Source organism: Juglans microcarpa x Juglans regia, chromosome 8D (genome assembly GCF_004785595.1).
Source record: "Juglans microcarpa x Juglans regia isolate MS1-56 chromosome 8D, Jm3101_v1.0, whole genome shotgun sequence".
Classification (NCBI taxonomy): domain Eukaryota; kingdom Viridiplantae; phylum Streptophyta; class Magnoliopsida; order Fagales; family Juglandaceae; genus Juglans; species Juglans microcarpa x Juglans regia.
In genome coordinates this window covers 17,596,886-17,624,323 of record NC_054608.1, presented here as the reverse complement: position 1 = coordinate 17,624,323, position 27,438 = coordinate 17,596,886, and the positions used below count along the sequence as shown (strand labels likewise).

Below are 27,438 nucleotides of genomic sequence, written 5' to 3'. Positions count from 1 at the left end.
AGTTGACATTAAAGTTAAAAGTTGAATAAAATATTGATAAAATATATTTTTTTAATATTATTTTTATTTTAAAATTTAAAAAACTTGAATTATTTATTTTATTTTGTATGAAAAGTTAGAAAAATTATAATTATTAGATGAAATGAAATGAATTGAGAATAATTGTAAAAACAAACTAAACCTAAGAGTCATAAGCTTGCATTGATAAGAGGAGATAAGAGCTACTCGATGTGCTCAACCTCCAATACAATTCAGAATTTTCAACTAGACAAAAAGACATTTAATCCCCTTAGTTCTACTAGTTATACATGGGATAACAACTCACTTTTAGAAAAAGTAAAGGAATAAAATAACGAAAATAATTAGAATTGTTGGAATTAGGTCAAAACGCCCAATGCGATGAGGAAGCTGATAACTAACTGCTACTTCTAAAATTTCCTTCAAAACGACCTCGTATTAGAAATTTATTCTTCTTGCTTGTTCCTGCCGTAAGTCTGAACGCTTCGTTGCATGCCAAACGCCCCCAGCAAACGACTCCGCATCACGACGGAATCATAACAGAAGGCGAGGCGCTGCGGGACAACGTGTCGTCAGAGCTGAGCTCGCTTCGATTGTATGGCGGCGAAGATTTTAGGAATGCCCACATGCATATTTTTATTGGGTATTTCTGCTGTTTTTGTGGCCCTCATCGCTGCACTCCTCAGATTCTCACCCGAAACCCGTTCTCCGGTGAGCAACTCCAGTCCTTTCGATGATTTTGCCCTTGCCATTTCAAATCTACTCCGAAGCTCGCTAATTCTTTCTACTTTGGTTTCACTTCTTGATTTTTCGGACAAATTGAATTTAGATCGATCCTTTATTACTAGCGTGTGTGCATATGTATATGTATATATATCTTCCGAGTTTGTGTAGATTTTTTTGGGCTGAATGGGAAAACTTTTCCCGCAATGATTGCAACTAGCTATTGTTGCTTGCTTCCCCAGAGACTCTTCACTGTCGAAGAATTGGCCCTGTACAATGGGACTGATGAAGGGTTACCCATCCTCTTAGGAATTCTCGGGTACTCTCTCTCTCTCTCTCTCTCTCTCTTTCATTCACAACACTATTTTGCATGTATAGCGCGCAATCTCACCCACATAACTCCCTATGCATGTATAATTGGACACAGACGCACGGAAACACACGCCCGCGCGCGTTCTCGTCTCTAAAAAAAGACGCATACTACAGTTCTATTACCTAAAAAATTAGCCTTAATTAGTTCTAATGCATGCTTGTTTAATATCCAACCATCATCAAAAGCCCTAATTTGGTTAAACTTTTAACCCTCAACATCATAACATTCCACCATGCTTCCGAATCCAACGTCCACGGCGGCCCACTCTATTGACACTGACCCAGTGGTAGCTCATTCTCTTTTGGCGGCTTCACTTATCTATCAGTATTCAATGGCTTAACACTATGCCTATACATGGTACCAATGCATTTTAATCCAGCCTATAGGTCGCCTCTTCTGTGACTTTAACTCGTGACGTAGTTCCTGTTCTGATACCAATTGTTAAAGACCCAACCATTGATCCAAAAGCCCTAGGATTAATGGATCCTAATTTGGTTAAACCTTTAATTCTCAACATCATAACAATGTTCTATGTTTTGAATCAGGTCTGTGTTTGATGTAACAAAAGGAAAATCTCATTATGGCACAGGAGGGGGTTACAATCATTTTTCTGGAAGGTATTTGACATATTAGTGCTGCCATTTCAGCAATTCATTCTTTAAAGATACTGCATGGGTTGTTGTATATAATTCTTGTGGTGTGCTCCATTAGACAATGGTGATAAGGGGAGAATCAAAACCTTTGTTAAATGCTATAAATTCTACATTCAGCAGCTTTCCTAGGAAGCATGACTGCCTTAATAAAAATGTGTTTAATGGTTGCAAATAGGAAACATATGTGGACAAGAACTTGTGATGTCTCGGAGACATTTATCTGCATGTTTATACTTTATACTATTATGCTTTTATCTCTCCGTGCTCATATTTTCCTTTTCTCCCATTGTGAGTCTAACACAACCATATGCTGACACCTTACTGCCTAAAACTTTGCGTTTCCAAATTTAAATACCATCATTCTAGATAGCTCCCACTAACTTAAATTTACTTATCCATGTCATTTTTCTTGTGATTCTTTCTTTCAATTTATGTTCTAGGATTGCATATTAACAACTTTTTACCTGCTTATTTTCCTTGAAATCCAGAGATGCTTCTCGTGCATTTGTTTCAGGAAACTTTACAGGTAGCATGTATCCTTTTTAGTTTTGCTCAAGCCGGTTGATTATTTTATGCAAGGTTAAATGTTAGAAACTGCATGAAGATATCTATAAGATAAAATTTTATTCCTACTCATCATCCTGTTTTCTTCAAAGTAACCACCTATTTACTTATTGGTTTAAATTCAAGATTACAATGGTAATTTGCTACTAGAAGAAGATGGAAAGTTGAAAGTCATCATTTTATAATCATTTACTCAAAAAAGTAATCCCTTTTCTCTCATATCTTCTTGTTATAATCTGTATTTGCTTCCATTGTTCTCCTTTTCTTTAATGCTAAAATTCATTTACACGTCCTGAACTTTTAGTTAATAACTTAATAGCACAAGACACCTTTTAAACTAACTGTTAGCCAATTTTATCAATAAGCTATCAAGCTGTGCATCCAAATAAATAAACATGTACATGATTTGTCACTTGAAATTACATAATGTTAGATGAATAAGGAGTAAGAAATAAAGAATAGACAGGAAAAGAAAATGAGAATTAAATTAGCACCTATGGCGTTAATGTTGAAGAGGAGAAAGCTGACTTGATGGAGAGGAGATTGGGTGTGGAAAGCACCACAACGCTGGGGCCTAACTTGATGAAGAAGAAGATTGGAAGAACTCTACACCTCAAGTTTTTTATTACTAATTATCATTTTCCTTTCCCTTATATGCTAGTGGCCAAACAAATTCGGAAAATGCAAAAGGTGAAAGGGAGGGGAAAAGGAGGTTTATGTTGTTGCAGGGGAGGTTGTCTCCATTACCGAAAGGGTAAATGGGTTGCGACCCATGGGCCCGATGTGAGATGTATGGATGCACAAAGCAGATACTGTGATGAATAGTTAGAAATGAGATTTATGGATCCATGAAGTGGTGGATAGCAATAAAAACAGGTTGGAACTTGAATGAGGCCACAGTTAAAATCCTACATATCTTTGCTTCCTGGCACCCTAAAATAGAGAGGGAAAAACTGTGCAAATGCCTGGATTTGAGTAATGTACAAAACCAAAAACACAATAATATTTCTAAAGCTCGAAAATAATTTCATAGCATGAATTTGGTGGAGATGGTAATGGGATTGTTGTGTTGTCGCTATCATCAATTGTCTCTTCAGGAAATCAAGATTCTGCTCTTTCTTTATCTCACTTTCACTCAATCTCCTTTGTGGGGCTTAGATCAAGAGTATTTAAAAAAAAAGAAAGGACTCTGTCAAAGGCTTTTTTTTTTTTTTTTAAATTTATCTTGAAGTTGCCTGGGGCAGGCTGATTTGGACAGAGTAGTCTCTCTCTCTCTCTCTCTCTCTCTCTCCCCCCCCCCCTCTCTCTCACTCTTTTAGTGATTCAGTTTTTTTTAGTGGTCACAAGCTCATAATAACATGTGCTAGCTTTGAATTGGATGTTAATACAAGATGCTATTACAAAGTTCTAATAGTTTGTGAATTGTGGGTACAATTGGTTATAAAAACTAGGTGAAGGTGTGTTAATGCAGCTAGATGGAAGTTAACCTTGGGACAGGGGAATTTATTATATTTTATAAGACGATTTTCCCCTTTGTTTCTTAATACAGGAGATGGACTCACTGACTCATTGCGTGGGCTATCTAGCTCTGAGGTAATCATTTTTATTTGGTTATAGTTCATAGGGGTGGAATGACATAGCATACCTGGGTATTAGCGTCCCCAAGATCTGACTAATAATTATTTTTCTTTTACAAACAGGAAAAATATTGTGAAGCCCCCCAAGATAACTTGAAAAATCATTATTTTGGCATCTGTTTTTTTTCACCTGTTATATACCTTATTAGATGGGATATTCAAATGTTGTGTATATGTCTTATGTGAATTATGAAATGATTAGTCAATAATGAGAACAGATACAAAACTTCTAACTCTTTTCTTTGTAAGCAAATTTTACCTTCAGTGAAACAATGTACTTCTACATCATGGACAAGCCAATACCCATTGCTCCCCATTTTCATTCTTGTTGTGGATTTCAATGTTTTGGGTTATAGATAACTTAAGCTTGGTGTCCTTCTCTACCTTTTGTTATTCAAGTTTTATTTATATTATGATCATATGTCTTGTTTTCAATGTAGGTTACCAGAATATAGCATGAGTTAGAGCTAGGTGTGGCTTGTTTCATTGTGGTAGTTTTTTCAAAATGGCCTTGAGACACCACGAGACCCTCCAGTCTGTAATTAATAATATTAACTATAAAACATATGAATAAAGTGTTTGACAATGATCCTTGGACCAAATGACATCCTATTCCTCCTTAAGTAAGGTTTGGAAGTTGATCTTACAGTTTACTCTTGTGTTGGCCTGTGAGCTGTAGATTTACCCATAGAAGAAACGAAGAAGAATGTATCTAGTTGTGGTTAGGTTGGTCTTTAAAATAGTTTTTCTATTCTTGCTTTCAAAATATATTTTCTTAAGATTTTTTTTTCAAGTATTTTCTTTAAGACTTTTTAAGTGTTTGAAAAACAAGAGAGAAAAAAGAGGACTTTTATTTCTTTTCCTATATGATTTCTATTATCATTACCTTTTTTCTATGAACCATAACCAATGTCATTACTACTATAGAAAGTTCAACACTAATTGAATTATATTGTAATTATAGGTGAAGAGTGTCGTTGAATGGCGGGATTTCTACTTTAGAAGCTACACGTGAGTTACATTGATTAGTTATCTTGTTCATTCTAGTAAGTTGAAATTTGGAAATTCTCAATCATTTTATTATGCCTTCAGAGTTACTAGAAACCTTCCCCCAAGTGAATCTTGCTTTTTTTAGACGCTTGCATCTGAAATTTCATAAACATCTTTGAAATTTTGTCACCCATTTTTTATTTTATTTTCTCTATAAGGGATGTTCCCATCAAAGGGATAAAGATTTATAATGCAATTCCAACATATTTTCTTTACCTTTTATTGGTGAATGTGATATATGTTACATCTAAATCTTCACGTTCTATTTTACATTTACAATTCTTCAACTCTATTTTGTAATTATTTACCACTTTATCAAAAATAAAGTTGGGAATGGCCCCCGTATCCGGCATGGCTTCCTCCCCAAAGCTGTTTAAGAAAATATGGACATACATAAGCTCCCTCGATGCATTAGCCTGAATGGCGTTGAGTTGGAGCTGTAGGGGATTGGTTCGAGCTGGAGTACTTTCCTCTCTTCCCCATCTTCCGCGACAAGAGTTGATAGTCTCTTCCTCTTTGGACAATTGCCTGCCTGATGGGGACCTTCACAAATGAAGCAGCTCGAGTTACCCTTCTTCGGTTGCTTCTCATTTGTTTTGTTCTTTCCATGTTCCTTCTTCCCCTTGTTATGACCTGTCCTTGTTTCGCATTGCCCTTGTCTTGGGTTTGCGATTTTCCTCAATTCCTGATCTAAGCTGCCGAAAATCCACCAAGGCTTCCGCAGCAGCCATGGCTGAAGGAAGGTCTTCTACACCTTGCAATTGTAGTTCAAGACGTACCCAATCCTGAAGGCCAAACATAAAGTTGAACAGTTTGTTTGCCTCCGACATCTTCTTGATATCAAGCAACAATGAGCTGAACTCCTTGACAAAATCCCTGACGGATCCGGTCTTCTTCAATTTCTTCAATGAATCCCTTGCAACCCCCGCAATATTGCATGGAAGGGATTCTAGACACATGACTTAATTTTAGGTGCTTCTCCTCTTTCGTTGAGAACCATATTAGGACGGACTCATCCAGAGAGCAATAAGAAAATCAAAGACAACTTTTTGCTAGCAAAACCTTCATGTGGCAATTAACAGAAGAAACATAATAACTTTTGTTATATATCCAGAACAACCATTGAGGGTTACGAAGCCCAGATGTTTGACAGCTCATTTTGCACTAACGTAGAGAAAACCCTGCCGTCATCCCTCACCAAAACCCTAAGGCACTGACCGGCGTGTGACACTCAGGTTAGACACCTCGCCACCGCCACCGCCACCGCCACCGCCACCGCCACCGCCACCGCCACCGCCACCGCCACCTCCACAGACTAGACCGACGGGCTTCGACGACTCTACTAAGTGCATTCCAGCGTCGGTCCCATTCTGGCAATCGGGATTTCTTAGGATCCTTTTGGTTTCGTCAACGCAGATGGTTTTGCGTAGGTAAGGCAATTTCAAATCCCTGCCATTGTCATAGACAAGACCGACGGGCTCCAGCGACTCCTCTGAGGGCACTCCGACATTGGTCCTCCCTCCGACGACCAGGATTTTCTTAGGAAACCACTCCATTGGTTTCTTCGGCGCAGATTTGGTGTAGTCTAGCATCAAACCTACATCAGATCTACATTTTATTCCTGTATAACATTTTTTCTCCTTGAGATGATGAAGTGAGATGATCTTGGGAGATGATCCTGTGATTTGGGATCAGAGGATGACGACACGCGATGCAAATTCGTTGTAGGCCCTGTTTGGATTTAGAGATGGTTTCACGGCAACCCCACAGGCCTGCCATGGCCCCTCTCATGACATGCCCAGGATAGCCCCACAGGCATGCCATGGCCCATGCCCATGACGCCCAGTGAGGGCAATGTGTCAGAACCCCAAGAAAAGTGGCCTATGGCCGAGCTGACCATGTCCTGGCCATGTCAATGACACACCAAGACAAGCCCCTGACATTGCAATTGACATACTTGGACAGCCCCACAACTGGTCCACATGCGTGCCGTGGCCCATGCCTTGACATGCACAAGGAGCCCAGCAAGGCTACTGGCCACGTGCAGCTGTCAGAACCCCATGTTTTGTGGCCCAGGGCCATGCTGCAAACCATGCCATGGCTGATGCCCTGACACTGCCATTGACAAGGCTGGACAGCCCCACGGCCCATGCCTCAACACTGCTGCTAACATGCCCCGACAGCCCCACGGACAAGGCTTTGAGACTATCGTTGACATGCCTTGACAGAACCACAGCAGCCCCACAGACATGCCATGGCCCCTGCCATGACACGCCTAGGACTCCTAGTGAGGCTAGTGACCAGGCCAGCGCGTGCTGTTAGGGACCTCGGTCTAGTCCCTAAACATTAAGGTCCACGAGCTCGCCTTCGTGATGGTGATGACCGAGTGGGACTTGCCAACTTGCTTGGCCTTCAACTTTCGTAGCAATGGAGGGTCCCTAGGTTGATGAAGGTTTAGTATTTGAGTGATGGAAGTGATGATGATGATGCAATTAGGTGTTCTAAGTGTTTGATGGATGTAATGCAATGTGGTTCGGCTAGTGCTTGTTCTTGAGAATGGCGCCGAATTGGTATGGGCTAGGGTTGGAGGCGTGAAGTGAGGTTAGAGTTTGGTGGCTAGGGCAACATGCAAACGGGTAGTGTAATTAGGTTTGCGTGAGTTTTGGGTTTGGATTAGGGTTGGCGTGATTGGATGATGGGATGAGGTTGGACGGATTGGAGATGAGTATGGAAAGATTCCTAAATAGTAAGAATCTTTTAAGGAAGGAAAGAGATTTGGTTTTGGCTATTATGGAAGGTCTTGGTTGACATGAGATAATGTAGGAAAGGAAGGATTTAAGGAATTGATGATGAATGACAATTCCTTAAATCAAGGGATTGGATTTGGATGAAGTCAAGGATTCCCAAATTATCGGAATTACCTTATTGGACTTGGAGGTTTCAGCTAGGGTTTATGGGTGATTGGAAGATGGGTAATTATGGTATGTAGCCGAATATGGTAACTAGGGCAAACACAATGGTGGCTGAAATATGGTGAATGAGAAGATTGAATGGATGCAAGGAAATATATGAACACAATGGAAAAGTATGAACACCCAAGAACTCGAATGAACTCTAAGATAAACCAATCAACTTTGATTCACGAATTGCACAAAGATGAAAGGAAACCTTATATATTGATAAAATGAATCACACCTATTCACGAATTGCAAGGTGTGATTCTCTCTTAAGGGATTCATGAATTGCATCCCAAAGAGTCGAAGTGCTAAGCACCGAAAATGATCTCAAAAATAATAAGCTGTCCACAATGGAAATTGTTAAAAGATGTAAAAGAAATAATTAAGGGTCTTATTTATAGAGATTACAAAGTGGAAACCCCTAAAAGGTCCATTGGAAAATATTAAAATAAAAATAAAAGAAAGCAATAAGATAGTCTTGTAAGGGCCATGGTGGCCCGTTGTATGCATTGACCCATGAGTGGGTTAGAATGGTTCATGGCCCACGGCTGGGCTGGTCTGGCTCCTGCCTGGTGGGGCACGACAGGGTGCCATGTATGGTTTGCTGGTGGTCATGGCAAGGTGCCATGCATGGGCCTGCTGGTGGGCACGACATAGTGTCATGCATGGCCTGTTGCTGGGCATGGCAGGGTGCCCTGCGTTGGTGCTGCATGACCCAGGTAGGTGGCCTGGGCGTTGATGCTGCAAGGCATGGGCTAGTGCCATGGGCTGGATGGCATGCCACTGGCTTTGCCTGCAGGGTTCGGGCTGGAGTCGTGCGCTGGATGGCATGCCACTAACCTCACTAGTTGCTGCTACTGGGGCGTGCGCAGGGGAGGATGCATGAGCGCGCGCATGGGCATGCGAATAGGTGCTCCAAGCCTTCTTCATGGGCCCAAGAGCTTTGGAAATAAAAGCCAATGGCCTCTTTTCTTGAACCAAAATAGTACCTATACCTTCCCCACTTGCATTCAAATGGCTTCTCAAAGTTGGGCAAAGTAAGCACGAGTGTCCCGGTCATGGCTCTCTTCAAGTCTTCAAATGCTTCTCTGGCTTCTTGGGTCCATTCAAAATTGTCTTTCTTGAGTAGGGAAGTAAGTGGCTTAGCTATAAGCCCATTATTCTTCACAAATCTTCTATAGTACCCCGTCAAACCCAAGAAACCCCTCAAAGCGGAAACATCTTTGGGTAATGGCCAATCAACCATTGCTTCAATCTTTCTTTGGTCCACTTTCACCCCTTCATCTGAAATGAAATGCCCCAAGTATTCAAGCTCTTTTTTCCATAAAGGCACATTTAGAAGCCTTAATGAAAAAATGGTTTTCTTCCAAGATTCTCATCACAATTTTCAAATGCTCCTTATGTGCTTCCACGTATTTGGAATAAACCAAAATGTCATAAAAAAATACAAGCACAAACCTCCTCAAAAGCGGCTTGAAATGAAGGAGCATTATATAACCCAAATGGCATCACCAGGTACTCATAGTGCTCGGAGTGAGTCCTAAACGCCATCTTGTGCACATCATCTTCTCTCATCCTTATTTGGCGGTATCCGCCCTCAAATCAAGTTTAGAAAAATACCCTTGCCCCATGTAGCTCATCAAGCATTTCATCAACCGTAGGGATAGGGAATCTATCCTTGACTGTTGCCTCATTCAAGGCCTGATAATCCGTGCAAAATCTCCAAGTGCCATCTTTCTTTCTCACCAACAAGATCGGTGAAGAAAAAAGACTAGTACTCGGCCTTATCAAACCACCCTTCAACATGTCATCAACTTGTCTCTCATCAATCAACACAATTCGATGGTCGAAGGGCCAAGTAGGTGGCAATGAAGTAGGCACCTCTAGAACCCCCTGATGGTCCTTCAAGACCTCTTGAACTTCCACGGGCAGCAAGGACAAGTCATCATGTTTGCCCCCATCTTTTATCTTCTCAACCTCAAAAACCAAACCCTCTTTACTTAAAACAATGGCGAAGCAATGAGCTCCATCCTTACACAATTTCTCGAACATCAAAGCCTCACAAGACTTTACCTCCTTTGATGTCAATGCCGTCCATATCCTCTTCTTAGACTCGAGCTTAAATTCCATGGTCATCTTGTGATAGTCATGCACTACTTTCCTAACGCTTCTAAGCCAAGTGTTGCCCAACACTACATCAAGTCCCACTAGTGAAAGACATGAAAATCCGCCACTATCCTTACCCCTTGGATGTTCATCTTGACTTCCTTCACAAGCCCCTCACATTTTAACTTGTCTCCATTGGCAACTTTAACCTCAAAGGGTTCAATGGCATTCGGCTTCAACCCCACTTTGGTGACAATATTGGAGTTGATGAAGTTGTGGGTAGAACCACTATCTACCAACAAAGTGACTTCAAATTTTTCAATCCATGCCATAACCCTCATTGAAGTGGGTTATTGTACTCCCGACATGGCATTGAGAGAAAGTTCGGCATCTTCATCTTCTTCACTAGGTTTGGCTTCATCTTGTTTGGACTCATGGTTTGAGGACTCATCATGATCATCCTCTTCAATCATCACATAAGCTTTACCCGACTTACATGTATGTTCTTTACTCCACTTTTCCCCACACTTAAAGCATAAACCTTTCTTGATCCTCTCTTAGACTTCCTCCCTTGAGAGCTTCTTCACTTCATATGGCTTGGGCTTAGAAGCCCTAACTTCAATCTCTTGACCTCTCTAAGGAGTTTTGGTTTGCAAGGTTTTAGTGAACTTGCTCCCCATATCCCTAGATTGGCATTTCTCTAAAGAAGTACTATCTTCTAAAATCTCGGCCATTCTCAGCACTTCTTGAATCTTGGTGGGTTGCTTCAATTTGATTTCCTTGGCTAACCAAGCCTTCAATCCATCAACAAAAGTGTCCACAAGGGCCTCCTCAGACCAACCTCTCACAAGTGTTTGAAGTTGCCTAAATTCTTCAATGTAAATATGCACCTTCCCTTCTTGCCTCAACTTGGCAGGTTGGCCATGGTGGTTAATAGTAGTAGGGGATGGTCCAAATTGCATAAGGAATTTTTTCTCAAAAGCCGTCCCATCTCATTCTCTTTCTTTCTTTCTCATATTGGCCCCTTATCCATCTCCACCACTTACTTGCTTTTCTCTCTAAGTAAAAACAAGCTGTTGATACTCTCTCATGTCTTGGCACTTCATATGCATGAAAATAATGATCCACCTTGTTAAGCCACTCATATGGATCTCCCCATTGAACTTAGGAAAATCCACCTTCGGTCTCTTTGGTTCCCAGTCATAAGCCCGGTTTCCTCTTCTATCATCATTGTGTTCATCTTCATAACTTCAGCCACGGTGGCCTCTCTCTCTATCATGGTTATGTTGCCTTCTACCAACATGGTCATCATGACCATTCGGTCTCTCATGATCAAATTCATACTCGGCCTCTTGATGATCTTCATATCTTGGTGGTTCGAATCTCGCAGCTTGAGGTTCTCTAAACATACTCAGACTTCTAGAGTGGTTGCCTTCGTTACGGATCCATTTTTCAACAACCACACGATCATTCTGTACTCTTCCTCCTCTTCTAAATGCATGTTGTGGTAGCTCACGTATTGCCTGTGATACTTGTCTCGGCCCCATCAACAAAGGCATCATGCCTTTGCATATTCGGACTAGGTGGTGGCCCTTGGCCATTAGTCTCTGCAAATCTTCTCTCAAGCCTCTCAAGGCTTGCATTTGTGTCTCGTCTCATGGCATCCATGATCCTTCTATTCTCTTCAGTTTCTCGACACGTGGCATTCAAGCCCATCCTTAGCCAATGTAGTGGTGAGCTCGCCAAGGACATTGTTAAACCTTGTGGTTTGCCCTTCCAAAACTTCAAGGCGTTCCTGGTTGGAAGCACCTTGTTCCTCGGCTTCTAGCACATCTCGGTTCATGATTCTTCAAATCTTGCAACTGCTTGCAAACTGAGTTTCGGTTTATCACTTGCAAACTGAGCTTGCAAACTGAACTTGCAAATTGAGCTTGTACAAGGCAAAATTGGACAGCAACTCGGCTTGTGGAGCTTGTTCACTGCTTCACAAGTCCAACCTTGTCCCCCCCACCTTCAAGTGTGGTCGACCCCTCTTGCACAATTGTCCAACCTCGGATCCCCCACATTCAAGGGTGGTCGATCCATTCGAGTAACACTACTTCGTCCTCTACCTCAACCCCCAAACTTCGTTTCACAAACAATAACAAAATAACAATGGAATCCTAGAGGGATTCCCCAACCAATTCCCGAGGTTCAAGTTAACGCGTCGTTTACCTCGAGGAGAAGTGAGAACTTCTCAAAAACACCAAGCAAGAATCTTCTCAATGAAAGCACCAATTAATGTTAGGGATCTCGATCTAGTCCCTAAACACTATGTTCTTCTCTTCTTGATTCTCCTCGTGATGACTGAAGTGGCTAGCCCTCTTGCTTGACTTTGAACAAATCGTGGCAATGATGGGTCCCTAGGTTAATGGAGGTTTGGTGTTTAGTGATGGAATAGTGTATGATGGTGATGAAAAGGGTGATCTAAGTGATGAACTCAAGCACTTGAGTAGTGAGGCACGGCTAGAGAAGAGACCCTTGAAGTTGGCGCCACTTGTGATGAGATTAGGGTTTGGATGATGAGTGAGGCTAGGGTTTGGATGGAAGAGTGTTTCCAAAATTGTAGGAGGCAATTTAGGAGTGATGGATTTCGACTATGGCAAGATGGAATAGATTGATATGAAGAATGAGTATTCTAGGATGATTCCTAGAATTAAGGGATCCACTATGGTAAGTATGACTGATTGGCTAAGGATGGGAATAATCGGATATGGAAGGGAATTAGGATTCCTAAGTTTAGGAATCCTTATATGGTAAGTAGGGTTTACGGCTAGGGTAATTGGAGAATGGAAGAAGGGCAATTAAGGGTGTAGCCGAATATGGAAAGTGGGGTTGGCAATATGGTAGGCGTATGACAGTGTTTGGGAGATGAGAATTATGCAAGAAAGTGTATGAACACAATGGAAAATAGATGAACACTCAAGAACTTTGAATGAACACAGATAAATAAATCAACTTCGATTCACGAATTGCACAGAGTTGAAAAGAAATCTCAGATATTAGATAAAATGAATCACACCTATTCACGAATTGCAAGGTGTGATCCTCTCTTTAGGGATTCACGAATTGCACTCAAAAGAGCCGAAGTGCAAAAGCATCGAAAATATGATCTCAAGAACAATATAGCCGCCCTTTAGGGAAATTGTCAAAAGATGTAAACTAAATGACTAATGTCCTATTTATAGAGATTACAAAGTGGAAACCCCCAAAAGGTCCATTGGAAAATATTTAAATAAAAATAAATGAAAGCAATAAAATAGTCTTGCAAGGGCTATGGTGGCCCGTGGCATGCAATGGCCCATAGATGGGCTAGTGTGGTTCATGGCCCACGGTTGGGCTGGTCTGGCTCATGGTTGTTGAGACACTGCATGGTGCCATGTAAGGCCTGTTGATGGGCATGGCATGGTGCCATGCGTGGGCCTATTGGTGGGCATGACATGGTGCCGTGCATGGTCTGCTGATGGGCATGGCATGGTGCCATGCGTGGGCTTGCTGGTGGGCACAACATGGTGCTGTGCGCTGATGCTGATGGGCACATTACAACATGGTAGAGATGGATAAGGGACCAATATGAGAAAAAAAGAAAGAGAATGGGATGGACGGCTTTTGAGAAAGAATTCCTTATGTAATTTGTACCATCCCTTACTATAAACCATCATGACCAACTTGCCAAGTTGAGGCAAGAAGGGAAGGTGCATGTTTACATTGAAGAATGTAGGCAACTTCAAACACTTGTGAAAGGTTGGTCCGAGGAGGCCCCTGTGAGCACTTTTGTTGATGGATTGAAGCCTTGGATGGCCAAGGAAATCAAATTGAAGCAACCCACCAAGATCACTTTTGTTGATTCTAGGGATGTTCCTAGAATTAAAGGATTGGAGTTGGAAGATAGGATTTGGATTATGGCAAGAGGATGGGGGATCTTCGGTTGGATTTGGAAAGATGGAGATGGGTGAGCTATGAGTCCTAAATTCTAGGAATTAATTTAGGGATTGATTGGGTTTCGGTTTTGGAAATGGAAGGATTTGGAAATGGTTGACTTGACTGAATCTAGGAAATAAGTGATTTGAGAGATTGAGTGGTTTGAGGGATTGTGTGATTTTAGGGATTGGATTTAGAAGATGGGATGAGTCTAGGGTTTGGATATGGTTGACTTGAGGGATTCTAGGAAGTGAGTGATTTTAGGGATTGGATGATTGGACTTAGAAGATGGGATGAAGAGTCCTAAAGGGTAGGAATTACCTTGTTGTATTCTAGGGTTTTGCTAGGGCTTAGTTGGACGAAGGAATGCTAGAGTTAGGATTCTTAAAGTTTAGTAAATCCTTATGGAAGGCTAGGGTTTCCAAAATAAGGCAAGTTATGTATATGGAATGATGGAGGCAATGTGGATTTAGGCTAGGGCTAATGTGGATGGAGGGAGGCTAACTTTAAAAAGTGGGAAATATGAGAATTATGGGATTGGAAAGATGGAGGCTTAGGTTATGTTTGATATGCGAGAAAATGCAAGAAAATATATGAACAACTAGGAAAGATAAGAACACAATGTATTTTTGGATTTTTGAATGGAGAATGGAAAATATAAGATTGAATGGAAAATAAACAAGAGATTGATAAAATGAATCAACTATTCACGAATTGTAAGATGATGAAATATAAGATCGATAAAAAGAAAGATAAGTAATTCAATACCTATTCACGAATTGCAAGGTGATGAATCAGAGATAGATAAATGGACAACACCTATTCACGAATTGCAAGGTATTAATTCTCTCATTGGGATTCACGAATTGCACATAAAAGAGTCCAAGTGCAAAAGTACCGAAAGTGTTCACAAGAACACACCAAACAGTTCCACAAAGGAAAATGTCAAATGATCAAAAGTCCAAAAAGATTTCAGTGAAAATGTCTAAGAGTCTTATTTAAAGCAATAACATAGGTGAGAAAATTCTAAGAGGTCCCCTTGTAAAATGAGTCTTGGGCGGGCCCCGTGATGGCCCGTGGCTAGGTTGGCCCTTGGTGGCCTTGGCTGGTTGATGGAGATCCAAGAAGGGCCATTCGTAACGCCACTAGGATGGCTAGGCATGCCGAGGCTAGGAGGGTGGCAGTGGGGTGCATGCTCGGGTGATGGGTTCTTGGGCGCTCAAGACAAGGTCAACTAGAAGAGGATCAAGTTGTTAGCCAATTCCTTGATTTTAAGGGTTGGTTGGCAAATCCCTTGATTTTAGGGGAGGAGGCAAACCCCTTGATTTTAGGGGATTGGGCGGTTGCTAGAGGGTTGGCATATCTCCTTCAAATTAGGGAGATTATCTATTTGTTAATTTGTTTGAGTTTGTTTCCTTTATTTTAGGCATTTGATAAGATTGTTTCCTTAAAATTAGGAGTTTGATTTATATTTGAGATTAAGGTTGTTAGAGGGAATAATGGGGGGAGGGCTAGCCGAACCCTAATAGTATTTATTTCGGTTTTGCATTGTAATTGATTATGCTATTTGGAATGAATGAGAATTTTCTCTTCCAATCTTTCGAGAATTGAGTGCAGCTCGAGTTAGTCTTAATTTTCACCATCATACCATTCGGATCTTGGTGTTGCCTTGAGTTAACCCTAGATTCAATCACCCAACACGCCACCAACACTTGAGTGAGAGTGAGGCTTCCATCATTGGTGCTTTTGTTGAGAGTGTCCAACCCAAGGAGAGGAAGCCATGGCTGATCGACAACCAACTCATAGGGAGTGGATTGAGAACCTTGAAGCCACTTTGGAGGCACAACAAACCGCCACCAATGAAAGGCTTGGAAGGATAGAGGAGGTGCTACACCAATTTGTGGATCAAAGGAGGAATGGAGATGGGAGGCGCCATAGAAGAAGAGCCGAAAGACATAATAGTCTTGAGGGCTCCGTGGGGTCTAGAAGAAGCCAACATCGGGAGAGGGTAGAGGACTCGGATTAATCCACTCAAGATTCCTCAAGAACTAATGAGGAATCAACCGGGAAAAGTGAAAGGGAAGAAGGGAACCGAGGTGAGAGGAGAGGTGCACGTAGGGGGGAAGTTCTCAAACCAACAATGGACTTTCCCAAGTTCAATGGTAATGACCCGAGCACTTGGGTTAGCAGAGCTGAGCAATACTTCGAGCACAATCACATGGAGAGCCATGCTAAAGTGTCCTATGCCACCTACTTCCTTGAGGGGGAAGCCAACCAATGGTGGCAATGGATGAGGAAGACCTATGAGGCTCAAAGGAGGGAGTTGAAATAGATGAAGTTTGTCAAGGAGCTTTTGAGGAGGTTCGGGCCAACCGAGTATATGGACTACCATGAGACTCTCTCAAACATCAAGCAAACCGGATCTTTAAGAGATTATCAAAAGGAGTTCGAATACTTGTCCACTAGAGCACATGGGTGGTCGGAGAAAGCCCTCATTGGGGCCTTTGTGGGCAGCTTGAAAAGTGAGTTGGTGGCGGAGGTAAAACTTAAGAAGTCGAAGACCTTGATGCAAGCCTTGGAGGTTGTGCGGATTAAGGAAGATGAACTCCAAGATTTGAGGAAGAATAGCCGCTCAGAGGTGAGGAAACCACCCCCAATGGTTTCCAAGATTGATGCAAACCAAACTTTTAGCAAGGACTTCTCATCGGGAGGTCCTATTGGAGGTGCATCAAGTGGAACCAAACCATTACCCACAGGAGGGAAGAGGCTACCTTGGGAAGAGATGCAACGATGAAGAGAGAAGGGGCTTTGTTTCAATTGCAATGAGAGGTTCACAATGGGCCACAGAAACAAATCCAAGCAAATTTTTCTCATAGAGATAGAGTCGGAGGAAGAGGAAGACATATGGGAGAAAGAGCAAAGGCGAGAAGAGCAAGAACAAGATGAAGCCGTGAGGGGAGATCCTCAAATTTCTATCCATGCATTGATGGGTGTTGTGGGGCCTAGAACGATGAAAACACAAGCTCATATTGGCAAGATAGAGGTAACGGTTCTTGTTGATAATGACTCATCCCTAAACTTCATCAACTCTAAAGTGGCCGAGAGCTTGGGGTTGCCTGATTTCTATCACTCCATTCGAGGTCAAGGTAGGCTGTAGCTAGCGGGGAGAAGATAAGGTGTAGAGAAGTATTTAAAAAAGTATGTTTGAAAAAACAAGGCTTTGAAATTGTAGTGGATTTATATTCTTTGCCTATTGTGGGGTTGGACGTTGTATTGGGTGTGCAATGGCTAGAAGAGCTAGGGAAGATAGTCTCGGACTATAGAAAAATGACTATGGAGTTTATGATGGGGGGCAAATGGGTGACCATCAGGATGAATGGAAGAGGGGGATGTAAGGCTGTGGGGCCTAATGAGATGGAGAAGCTATTGAGACAAGGGGGCAATGTTTTGCTATCACATTGGCCTCCCAACCGAGGGGCTTGAGTGAGGGACATGTAGTGGAAGATAGGGGCATGGAGAGGGAGTTGGGGGCCGAGGTTCCTAATGACTCGAGGGAGTATGTGAGGAAGGGTGGCCAAGTGGAAACCGAAGACTTGGTTCAATAGAGGGGGCTTCCAACTGAAGATGCTACATGGGAGAGTGTTCGGATTCTCATGGATCAATTCCCAGATTTGGACCTTGAGGACAAGGTCGGTCTTGAAGGGGGGATGATTTATGGAGATCCAAGAAGGGCCATTCATAATGCCACTAGGAGGGCTAGGCGTGCTGAGGCTAGGAGGGTGGCATTGGGGTGCATGCATAGGTCGGGTGATGGGTCCTTGGGGGCCCAAGACAAGGTCAACTAGAGGAGGATCAAGTTGTTAGCCAATTCCTTGATTTTAGGGGTTGGTTGGCAAATCCATTGAACTTAGGGGAGGAGGCCAACCCCTTGATTTTAGGGGATTTGGCGGTTGCTAGAGGGTTGACCGAATATCTCCTTCAAATTGTTTTCTTTATTTTAGGCATTTGATAAGATTGTTTCCTTATACTTGGGAGTTTGATTTATATTTGAGATTAAGGTTGTTAGAGGGGATAATTGGGAGAGGGCTAGCCGAACCCTAGTACTATTTATTTTGGTTTTGCATTGTAATTGATTATGCTATTTGGAATGCATGAGAATTTTCTCTTCCAATCTTTCGAGAATTGAATGCTAGCCTGAGTTAGCCTTAATTTTCACTATCATACCAATCAGATCTTGGTGTTGCCTTGAGGTAACTCTAGATTCAATCACCCAATATGCCACAAACACTTGAGTGAGAGTGAGGCTTCCATCACTGGCCCATGGTATGGTCCATGCATGTGGTTGACATGGCCCAGCCAAGGGGCCTGGGCGTTGGGCGTGTGGCTGGCATGGCCCAGGCATGGCTTGGGCGCTGGGGCTGCTGGCCTGCTGTTGGGGCGCAATGGGCTAGGCGCATGGGGCTGCTGCATGGCCCAGGCAAGGGGCCTGGGCGGTGATCCTGCGCTGGGCTGCTGCTGCTGCTAATAGGCGTGCGCAAGCAGAGAGTGTGCTTGTTGTGCCGCGTGCGGGCTACTGCTGTGCTCTGATGGGTGAGCGTTGGGCTGCTGCGCACTGGGCGTGCGTGTTAGGGTCCCTGGTCCGGTCCCTAAATACTATGTTCTTCTCTTCTTAATTCTCCTTGTGATGGCCGGATGTGTCTTGCCAACTTGCTTGGCCTTGCACGTATGATGGTAATGATGGGTTCCTAGGTTGATGAAGGTATGGTGTTTAGTGGTGAAATGATGATGATGATGGGTTCGGGTGATCTAAGTGATGATTTGGTGTGTTTGATGCTATGTGGAACGGCATGAAGGTTGCCCTTGATATTGGGACCACTTAGATGATGTTTAGGGTTGGTATGATAAAGATAGACTAGGGTTTGGATGTTGGCTAAGGGGAAGTACGAATTTGGAAGGAGTTGACTTAGAGTTGGAGTGTATGATGAGATGCTAAGGTTTGGAAGGATGTGAATGAATGAGGCTAGGACTCCTAGATTGATGGAGTCTATTTTGGAAAGATAGGAATTCGGTTAAGGCAAGAAAGATGAAGATTGATGGTGTTTGAATGAGTCTAAGGTTGTTCCTCATGTTTAGGGATTTGGAGATGGAAGATAGGAGTTGAATATGGCAAGATGATGATAGTCTTTGATTGACTTGAGTGATTCTAGGGAATGAGAGATTTGAGGGATTGAGTGATTCTAGAAAAGTTTATAGAATTAAAGGATTGACTAAGGTAAGATCAAGAAGATAGGATTTGAATATTACAAGAGGATGAAAGTCTTTGGTTGACTTAAAAAATTCTAGGGAATGAGTGATTTTAGGAATTGAGTGATTCTAGGGAAGTTCATAGAATTAAGGGATTGGCTATGGCAAGTGAGACTATGACTCCTAAAAGGTAGGAATTGGAGTTTGGAAGGAAAGATTAGGATTTCTAAAGATAAGGAATGTGGATATGGAAAGTAGGTTAGGATTCCTAAATTGTAGGAATTGGTTATGGAATGGCTTAGGGTTTCCTAAAATGTAGGAATGTGATATGGAGAGTGGGTTAGGGTTTCCTAAAGTTTAGGAAATCCTTATGGAAGACTAGAGTTTCAGCTAGGGCTTATGGAGATGGAGGCTAGGTCTAGTGGGTCCTAAGGCAAGATATGTGTATTGAATGTATATGGCAATAGGTAAATTGGTGGAATGTATAAGGCAATGGTGAATTTCGGCCAAGACAATCGGTGGAGTGATGGAAGTAAGTCATGGTTCCCTCCTTCTTCACTTTCCCCCGTTGATTCCTCACGAGTGCTTGAGGAATCTTGGGAAGATGAATCTGAGTCATCCACCCTCTCTCAGCGTTGGCTTCTTCTAGATCCAACGGAACCCTCCGAACTATGGGCTCGTCTCCTATGGCGCCTCCTCTCTCCATTCGTTCCTTTGATCCACCAATTGGTGGAGCACCTCCTCTAACCTTCCAAGCCATTCATTGGTGGCGGTGTGTTGTGCCTCTAAAGTGGCTTTAAGGTTCTCAATCCGCTTCCTATGAGTTGATTGTCAATCGGCCATGGCTTCCTCTCCTTGGAAGCCTCAATCTCACTCAAGTGTTTGTGGCATGTTGGGTGATTGGATTTAGGGTTACCTCAAGGCAACACAAAGATCCCAATGGGTTGGTTGGTGAAAATTAAAACTAACTCAAGCTAGCACTCAATTTCCAAAAGTTGGAAGAGAAAATTTTCATTCATTCAAAATAGCATAATAATCAATTATAATGCAAAACCGAAATAAATAATAGTAGGGTTCTGCTAGCCCTCCCCCAATTATTCCCTCCAGCTACTTCTTTTGAAATCATAATCCCAAAACAAATCAATCTCCTAAGTTTAAGGAAACAATCTTATCAAATGCCTAAAATAAAGGAAATAAACTAAAACAAATTAACAAATAGATAATCTCCCTAATTTGAAGCAGATATTCGGCCAACTCTCTTGCAACCGTCCAATTCCCTAAAATCAAGGGGTTTGCCTCCTCCCCTAGGTTCAAGGGATTTGCTAACCAACTCCTAAAATCAAGAAAGTGGCTAACAACCTAATCCTCCTCTAGTTGACCTTGTCTTGGGCGCCCAAGGACCCATCACCCGAGCCATGCATGCACCCCAATGCCACCCTCCTAGCCTTGGCATGCCTAGTCCTCCTAGTGGCATTTCGAATGACCCTTCTTGGATCTCTATCACAGTGTCAAGGGCTTGCCTTGGAATGTCAGGGGGTGTCTTGGCATGTCAATGATAGTGTCAAGGGGTTGTCTTGGCATGTCAAGGACAGTGTTGAGGCGTGGCCTGGGGCCACTTTCCTAGGGGTTCTGACATTAGCTCTTAGCGCGCAGCGCAGGATCAGCCCCAACGCCCAGGCCATGCCAGCAGGTAGCCCTAGCGCCTATGCCATGCCTGGGCCATGCCAGCCACACGCCAGCAGCCATGCCAGCCATATCAGCCATGCCCATGACCCATGCCATGGGCTAGCCTAGACCACCAAGGGCCAACATATGACACGGCTCATCATGAGGCCCATCCAAGACCTATTTTACAAGGGGGCCTTTTAGGGTTTCTCACTTATGTTATTGCTTTAAATAGGACCTTAGAAATTTCATTTTACTTCTTTTGGTATATTTCCTTTGTGGACGGTTTGAGTTGTGTTCTCGAGATCATTTCGGTGCTTTTGCACTTGGGTTACTTGGGTGCAATTCGTGAATCTCAAGGAGAGGGTTAAGATCTTGCAATTCGTGAATAGGTGTTGATTCATTTTATCAATCTCTTGTTTATTTTCCATTCAAACTTCATATCATCCATTTATCAATCTTTTGCATATTTTCCATTCTCCATCCAAATATCCAAAAATACATTGTGTTCTTATATTTTCTTGCATATCAAATACATCCTAAGCATCCATCCATCCAATATCACATTTCCATAATTCCCACTTTCCAAAGATAGCCTTTCTTCCATTCCCACAAAACCTAGCCAAAACCACCAAGAGTTCTATAAGGTAATTTCTACATTTTAGGAATTCTCACCTCATCTTCTAAATTCAATCCCTAAAATCACTCATTCCCTAGAATCACTCAAGTCAACCAATGACCTTCATCTTTTACAATATTCAAATCTCATCTTCCATCTCCAAATCCCTTAATTCGAGGAACAACCCTAGACTCATTCAAACTCCACCAACTCCTTCCTTCCAAGCCTTAGGCGATTCCCCTCATCCCTAAATCACCTCCAACAATTTAGGAGTCCTAGCCACACTCGTCCAGCTCCTTCCAAACCCTAGCAACCCATCCTACACTCCAACCCTAATCCATCACTTCCCAAATTCGTAATCCCCCTTAGCCACCACCCAAAACCCTAGCTTCACTCCATCATATCAACCCTAAGCATCATCCAAGTGGCGCCAACATCAAGGGCAACCTTCAAACCATTCCACATTGCATCAAACACACAAAATCATCACTTAGATCATCCGAACTCATTATCATCATCATTTCTACCACTAAACACTATACCTCCATCAGCCTAGGGACCCTTGAACGAATTGAGGCAATTGAGGGCTACTAGGCTGATGGAGGTATGGTGTTTAGTGGTGGAAATGATGATGATGATGATGAGTTGAGACGATCTAAGTGATGAATTTGTGTGTTTGATGCAATGTGGAATGGCTTGATGATGGTCCTTGGTGTTGGCACTACTTGGGTAATGTTTAGAGTTGGTATGGTGAAGTTAGGCTAGGGTTTAGGTGGTGGCTAAGGGGGATTACGAAATTGGGAGGAGTTGGATTAGGGTTGATGTGTAGGATGAGTTGCTAGGGTTTGGAAAGATGTGGATGAGTGAGGCTAGGACTCAATTGGCTAAGGCTTGGAAATGAGGATTTAGTAGTGTTTGAATAAGTCTAGGGTTGTTCCTAGAATTTAGAGATTTGGAGATGGAAGATAGGATTTGGATATGACAAAAGGATGAAGGTCTTTGGTGGGATTGAGTGATTCTAGGGATTGAGTGATTTAAGGGATTGGATTTAGAAGATGAGGTGAGGATTCCTAAAATGTAGGAATCTCCTTGTGGGACTCTAGGGTTTTGGCTAGGGCTAATTTGGATGAAGGGAGGCTCACTTTAGAAAGTGGAAATTATGGGAAATTTGGGATTGGAAAGATGGAGGCTTAAAATGTGTTTGTGAGGTAAGAAAACACAAGAAAATATATGAACAAACTAGAAAATATAGGAACAAACAATGAATAATTTGGATATTGAATAGAGAATGGAAAATATGCAAGAGATGGATCAATCAATCAATACCTATTCACGATTGTAAGGTGATGAAACAAAGATAGATAAATGGAACAACACCTATTCACGAATTGCACCCAAGTAGCCCAAGTGCACCGAAAGTGATCTCAAGAACAGATAAACCGTCCACAATGGCAAAATGTCAAAAGTTACAAATGAAATGCCCAAGTGTATTATTTAAAGCAAGAACATAGTGGGAAACCCTAAAAAGGTTCCCTTGTAAATTAAGCCTTGGATGGGCCCCACGTTGGCCCTTGGCATGATTGGCCCATGGTGGCTTAGGCTAGCCCACGGCATGGGCTATGGCATGGCTGGCGTGGCTGACCTTGTTTCTGGCCTGGGGACTGGCATGGCACGACCTAGGCTAGGGGGCCTGAGTGTTGGCCTGTTGTTGCTGTTGTGGCATGGCCCAGGCAAGGAGTTTGGGCGTTGGCCAGGGCTGGTGCTGTGCTGCGCGATGGGCGTGCGTACGCTGGGCTGGCTGTCACTAACCTCTATGGGCCTCTTGGGCGTGTCCTGGCAAGTCAGTGACAATGTCAAGGGGCTGTCTTGGCTTGCTAGTGACAGTGGCAAGGCATGGACAGCTTGGCCATGGGCCACTTTTCTTGGGGTTCTGAAATTCCCCCTCCCTTTAAGCACATCCTTGCCCTCAAGGATCAGATGTGAAAATCTCATCCCCATGTCATCATAATCCTCCCAAGTACCCTCTTCCCTGGGCACTCCTCCCCATTGAATCAACACTTGCCACGCCTTCCTCCTTTTCCTCTCCCTTGTTACAACTCTATTGTCAAGTGCTTCTTTTGGTTGTAAAAGCATTCTTCCTTCAAGCTAGGCAACCCCTCTACAATGAGCCTAGGGTCCCCAATCCTCTTCTTTAACACCGTTACATTAAAAACCGGGTGGAGTTTTGATGTTGGAGGAAGTTCCAACCTATATAAGCCACTTCTCCCAACCTCTCTATCACCTTGAAAGGCCCATACCTTTTGGACAGCTTTAAACTAAGTTTCTTCCTCAAGGTCTTTTGCCCATACGGTTGTAACTTCAAGTACACATAATCCCCCACTTTGAAGGCAACTACACGCCTCCCTTGGTCATAGTATTTTTTCATTCTCTCTTCAGCTCCCTCTTCACTTTCACTAAGATCTCATCTCTTGTGATCAACTCCCTCTCTACTTCATCATTCTTAGCCGTTCTTTTCTCATAGTTCACTAAAATGGGTGGTGGCCTTCGATACACAACCTCAAAAGGACTCCTTTGGATGGAAGAGTGAAATGTATCGTACCAATACTCGGCCCAAGTCAAATAATCACCCCAACTCAGTTGCTCTTCATGACAAAAACACCTTAGATATTGCTCAAGTGTCGTATTGACCACCTCGGTTTGCCCATCGGTTTGAGAATGGTAAGAGGAACTCGTCTTCAATTTGCTCCCTTGTAACTCAAAAAGTTTCTTCAAAAAGGTGCTCATGAACACCCTATCTCTATTGGTCACAATACTCTTATGAAACCCATGGAGCTTCGCAACATCGTCAACAAATGCCTTGGCCACACTCTTGGCCGTGTAAGGATGCTTGAGAGGAATGAATGAGCATACTTACTAAGGCGGTCCGCCACCACCAAAATCACCTCATAGCCACTACTAATAGGTAGCCCCTCCACAAAGTCCATTGTCAAGTCCTCCCAAATTAAATTTGGAATTGGCAATAGTTGTAAGAGCCCGAATGGAGGTCTTGTATAATAGTTGGCCTTTTGACAAACATCAGCCTTCTTAAGTCCTTCCCAATAAAAGGAGTGTTTCACCCTTATGTATGTTCTCAACCACCCCGTGTGTCCCCCCTTCCTAGAATTTAGGAATTCAAAAATGGAAGATGGGGTTTGGATCCTAAATTATAGGACTTGCTTATGGAGGCTCGGGTTTTCGGCTATGGCAATTGGGATGGATGAATGGTTATTTTAGGAAATATGATAATGTGAGGAATCAAAAATATGAAGGATGAGGTTAGGATATGTTTGATATGCGGGAAAGTACAAGAAAATATATGAACATGCAAGAAAATATATGAACATGCTAGAAAATATATGAACAAGGATAGATAATTGGATGGAAAGTGGAGAAATTCTCATAAGATAATCATGGAATTACCACCTATTCACGAATTGCAAGGTGATGACTCATTGGGATTCACGAATTTCACCCAAGAAGCCCAAGAGCAAAAGCACCAAAAAATGTGAAGAACAACTCAAACCGTCCACAAGGAAAATGTTGGCATGATGTGCGCAGGCAGGGCCTGGGCATGGCCTGTTGCTGCTTCTTAGCTGTGCCGACTCATGCCAACATGTTCCCTATTGCCACATTGCATTCCTTAAAAAAAATAAAAAAAAAACAAGAAAATTAAATTAAATTAAATTAAATTAAATAAAAGTGTAAAACTCCTCCGGCCAAGGCATGGATCCACTTCTTCCCCTGGGATGGATCATGAGATATGGGCTAATTTTGTATTTACCATATTTAGCAAATCCATCAGCTCAGTACAAAATACAGCATCATGTATACAACATGAGCAAAACAGGCATAGAGCATTAACATTGGTCTATGCATATGCATATGCAAAACCAGCTCTTTTGCATATCCATTTTGCCATTCAAGCAAAACTTTCACATTGGCTTATGCATATTTGAGACAAAATAATAATAAAATATTATTTTATTATTATTATTATTAATTTTTTTCTAAAATCAATTTTTTTATATATATTTTGCAATTAGCATCAACTACATACATTTGACATTAATAATACAAATGCAATAAGAAAAAATATAATTTTTTTATATATTATATTAAAAATATAATAAAATAAAAAAAATATTATAATAATAAAATGAATGTGCAGGTGAATGTTTGTTGTGTTGTTGAAGGAGGGAGAAGAGGAAAGGATTGTGGGAGAGAGAGAGAGTGGGAGGATAGAGAAATAATGATTAAAATATGTTTTGTGGAGTGAATAGTAGCTCTTCAAATTTAGATAAGTACTGTTCATAGCTAACTAAATATATGGATATGCATAAGCCAATGTAGATGAATTTAGGCTCATATTATGTAAATATGACTTTGCATATGCATATGCATATGCATAGACCAATGTGGATGCTCAAAGGAGTCTAATATAGTGGTAAATATGATGCTGTAAATATTAGAAAATTTAGGAGGATTTGCTTTGGGCATTACAAAAAGTGCTAAATATGTTGCTGTAAATCAGCATCGGGGTTGGTAAATGATTGTAATGCGTTGATCAAATTTTATGGTTACATGAAAATCTTGGATGGAGCACCATACTTGGTATTGACTCGGTGCTGAACTCCTATTTTCAGATTTATTGGCAAGTTAGTAGGTCGTTACTATGACAGCCATGGAAACCCAACAAAATATTTGAAAGGAGTTGAAGTGAAGGCTGCGAGAGGTGCACAGCTTTTGGAGAAACAGAAGATTGAAGAAGCCAAACAACTCAGTTGCAATTCAAGGTGGAGCCAGGACAGTGGAGGAGAGGTATGCGTTTTCATGATTGACTTGGGAACAATATCTTACTGCTATTCTAACTGTTGTGCTCTGTCTCGGTTTTGATAATACGTCTCAGGCAGATTGTGGATTTAGTAACTATCTCGTCAAAAATAGTTATTAAATGACTGATAATTGAACTGACATTTTAATGTTCTATGAGTTATATCTCTTATTGTGATTTTGTGTTAGGTTTGGTGCGATGTCGGCGTCCCAAGGTTAGTCCAGAGGCCTCTGGAAATTGCTTTGACTGGGAAGATGAGTAAGCGCTGTGTTTGCTTTAAAGAGGATCAACTGGACCAGCCAGGGCTGGAAGTTTATGATGGATGTGACTTCCTTGCAATGACTTGCCGAGTTTAAGTTAGGTTGTAATGGTTTTACTAGCAGAGATAAGGTTAAATCTTCCTGAATGTGTCATAAACAAGTCTTTCATAGTAGTTTTCTGCCTCTTTTTTTTTTTATTTTTTTTATTTTTTTTATTTTTTATTTTTTTTTAAAAAAAAAAGGAAGGTAAAAGATATCAAAGACATAATAACACAAGATTACATCCTTAGGACAATTTGTGACTACATGAGCTCTACCTTTAATTTTTTTCTTTAAAGCCATATGGGAATGCCTTTTCACTGTTATATCTTCTCTTTAACAGATTTGTGATTCTTGATTAGCATGCTTAATGTCATAACATTGTGGAATTACTTGCCCTTGCTTGAAAAAGATGATAACCCTTTACTCAATAATCTCTCAACCTAGCCATCTTTGTGAGAGTTTTGTGACTGATGCTCCCCAGAGATTGATCACTAAAGAAGTTGATATTTCTGATTGTCTTGTATCCACGTTTTGAAAAGAGGAGCATGCTTTCCTTGAATACTTTTTGATTGGCATTGGTTGTCCGGAATAAAGTCCTACTAATCTCAGAGTTGCTTAGGTTCTTCATTAAAAGTTTTTTGCAAGGGCATCTCGGATAATTCAATGACAAACATCCCTAATCTGATTGCTTGCACTT

The 27,438-nt window shown here is 41.9% G+C and overlaps 1 protein-coding gene and 1 long non-coding RNA gene across 2 annotated transcripts; both read left to right on the top strand.

Moving 5' to 3' along the window:
• The first annotated feature begins 406 nt into the window (after positions 1-406).
• Positions 407-26,870, top strand: LOC121243111 (membrane-associated progesterone-binding protein 4). Its single transcript, XM_041141171.1, has 8 exons — positions 407-729; positions 984-1,060; positions 1,660-1,731; positions 2,256-2,293; positions 3,881-3,924; positions 4,933-4,979; positions 26,252-26,426; positions 26,628-26,870. Exons 1-8 carry the CDS (start codon positions 616-618, stop codon positions 26,793-26,795), a joined length of 735 nt encoding a protein of 244 aa, XP_040997105.1. The 5' UTR covers positions 407-615; the 3' UTR covers positions 26,796-26,870.
• Positions 19,302-22,901, top strand: LOC121243113. Its single transcript, XR_005936065.1, has 3 exons — positions 19,302-19,357; positions 22,377-22,386; positions 22,482-22,901. It is a non-coding gene; the product is annotated as an uncharacterized LOC121243113 (long non-coding RNA).
• Positions 26,871-27,438: the final 568 nt, after the last annotated feature.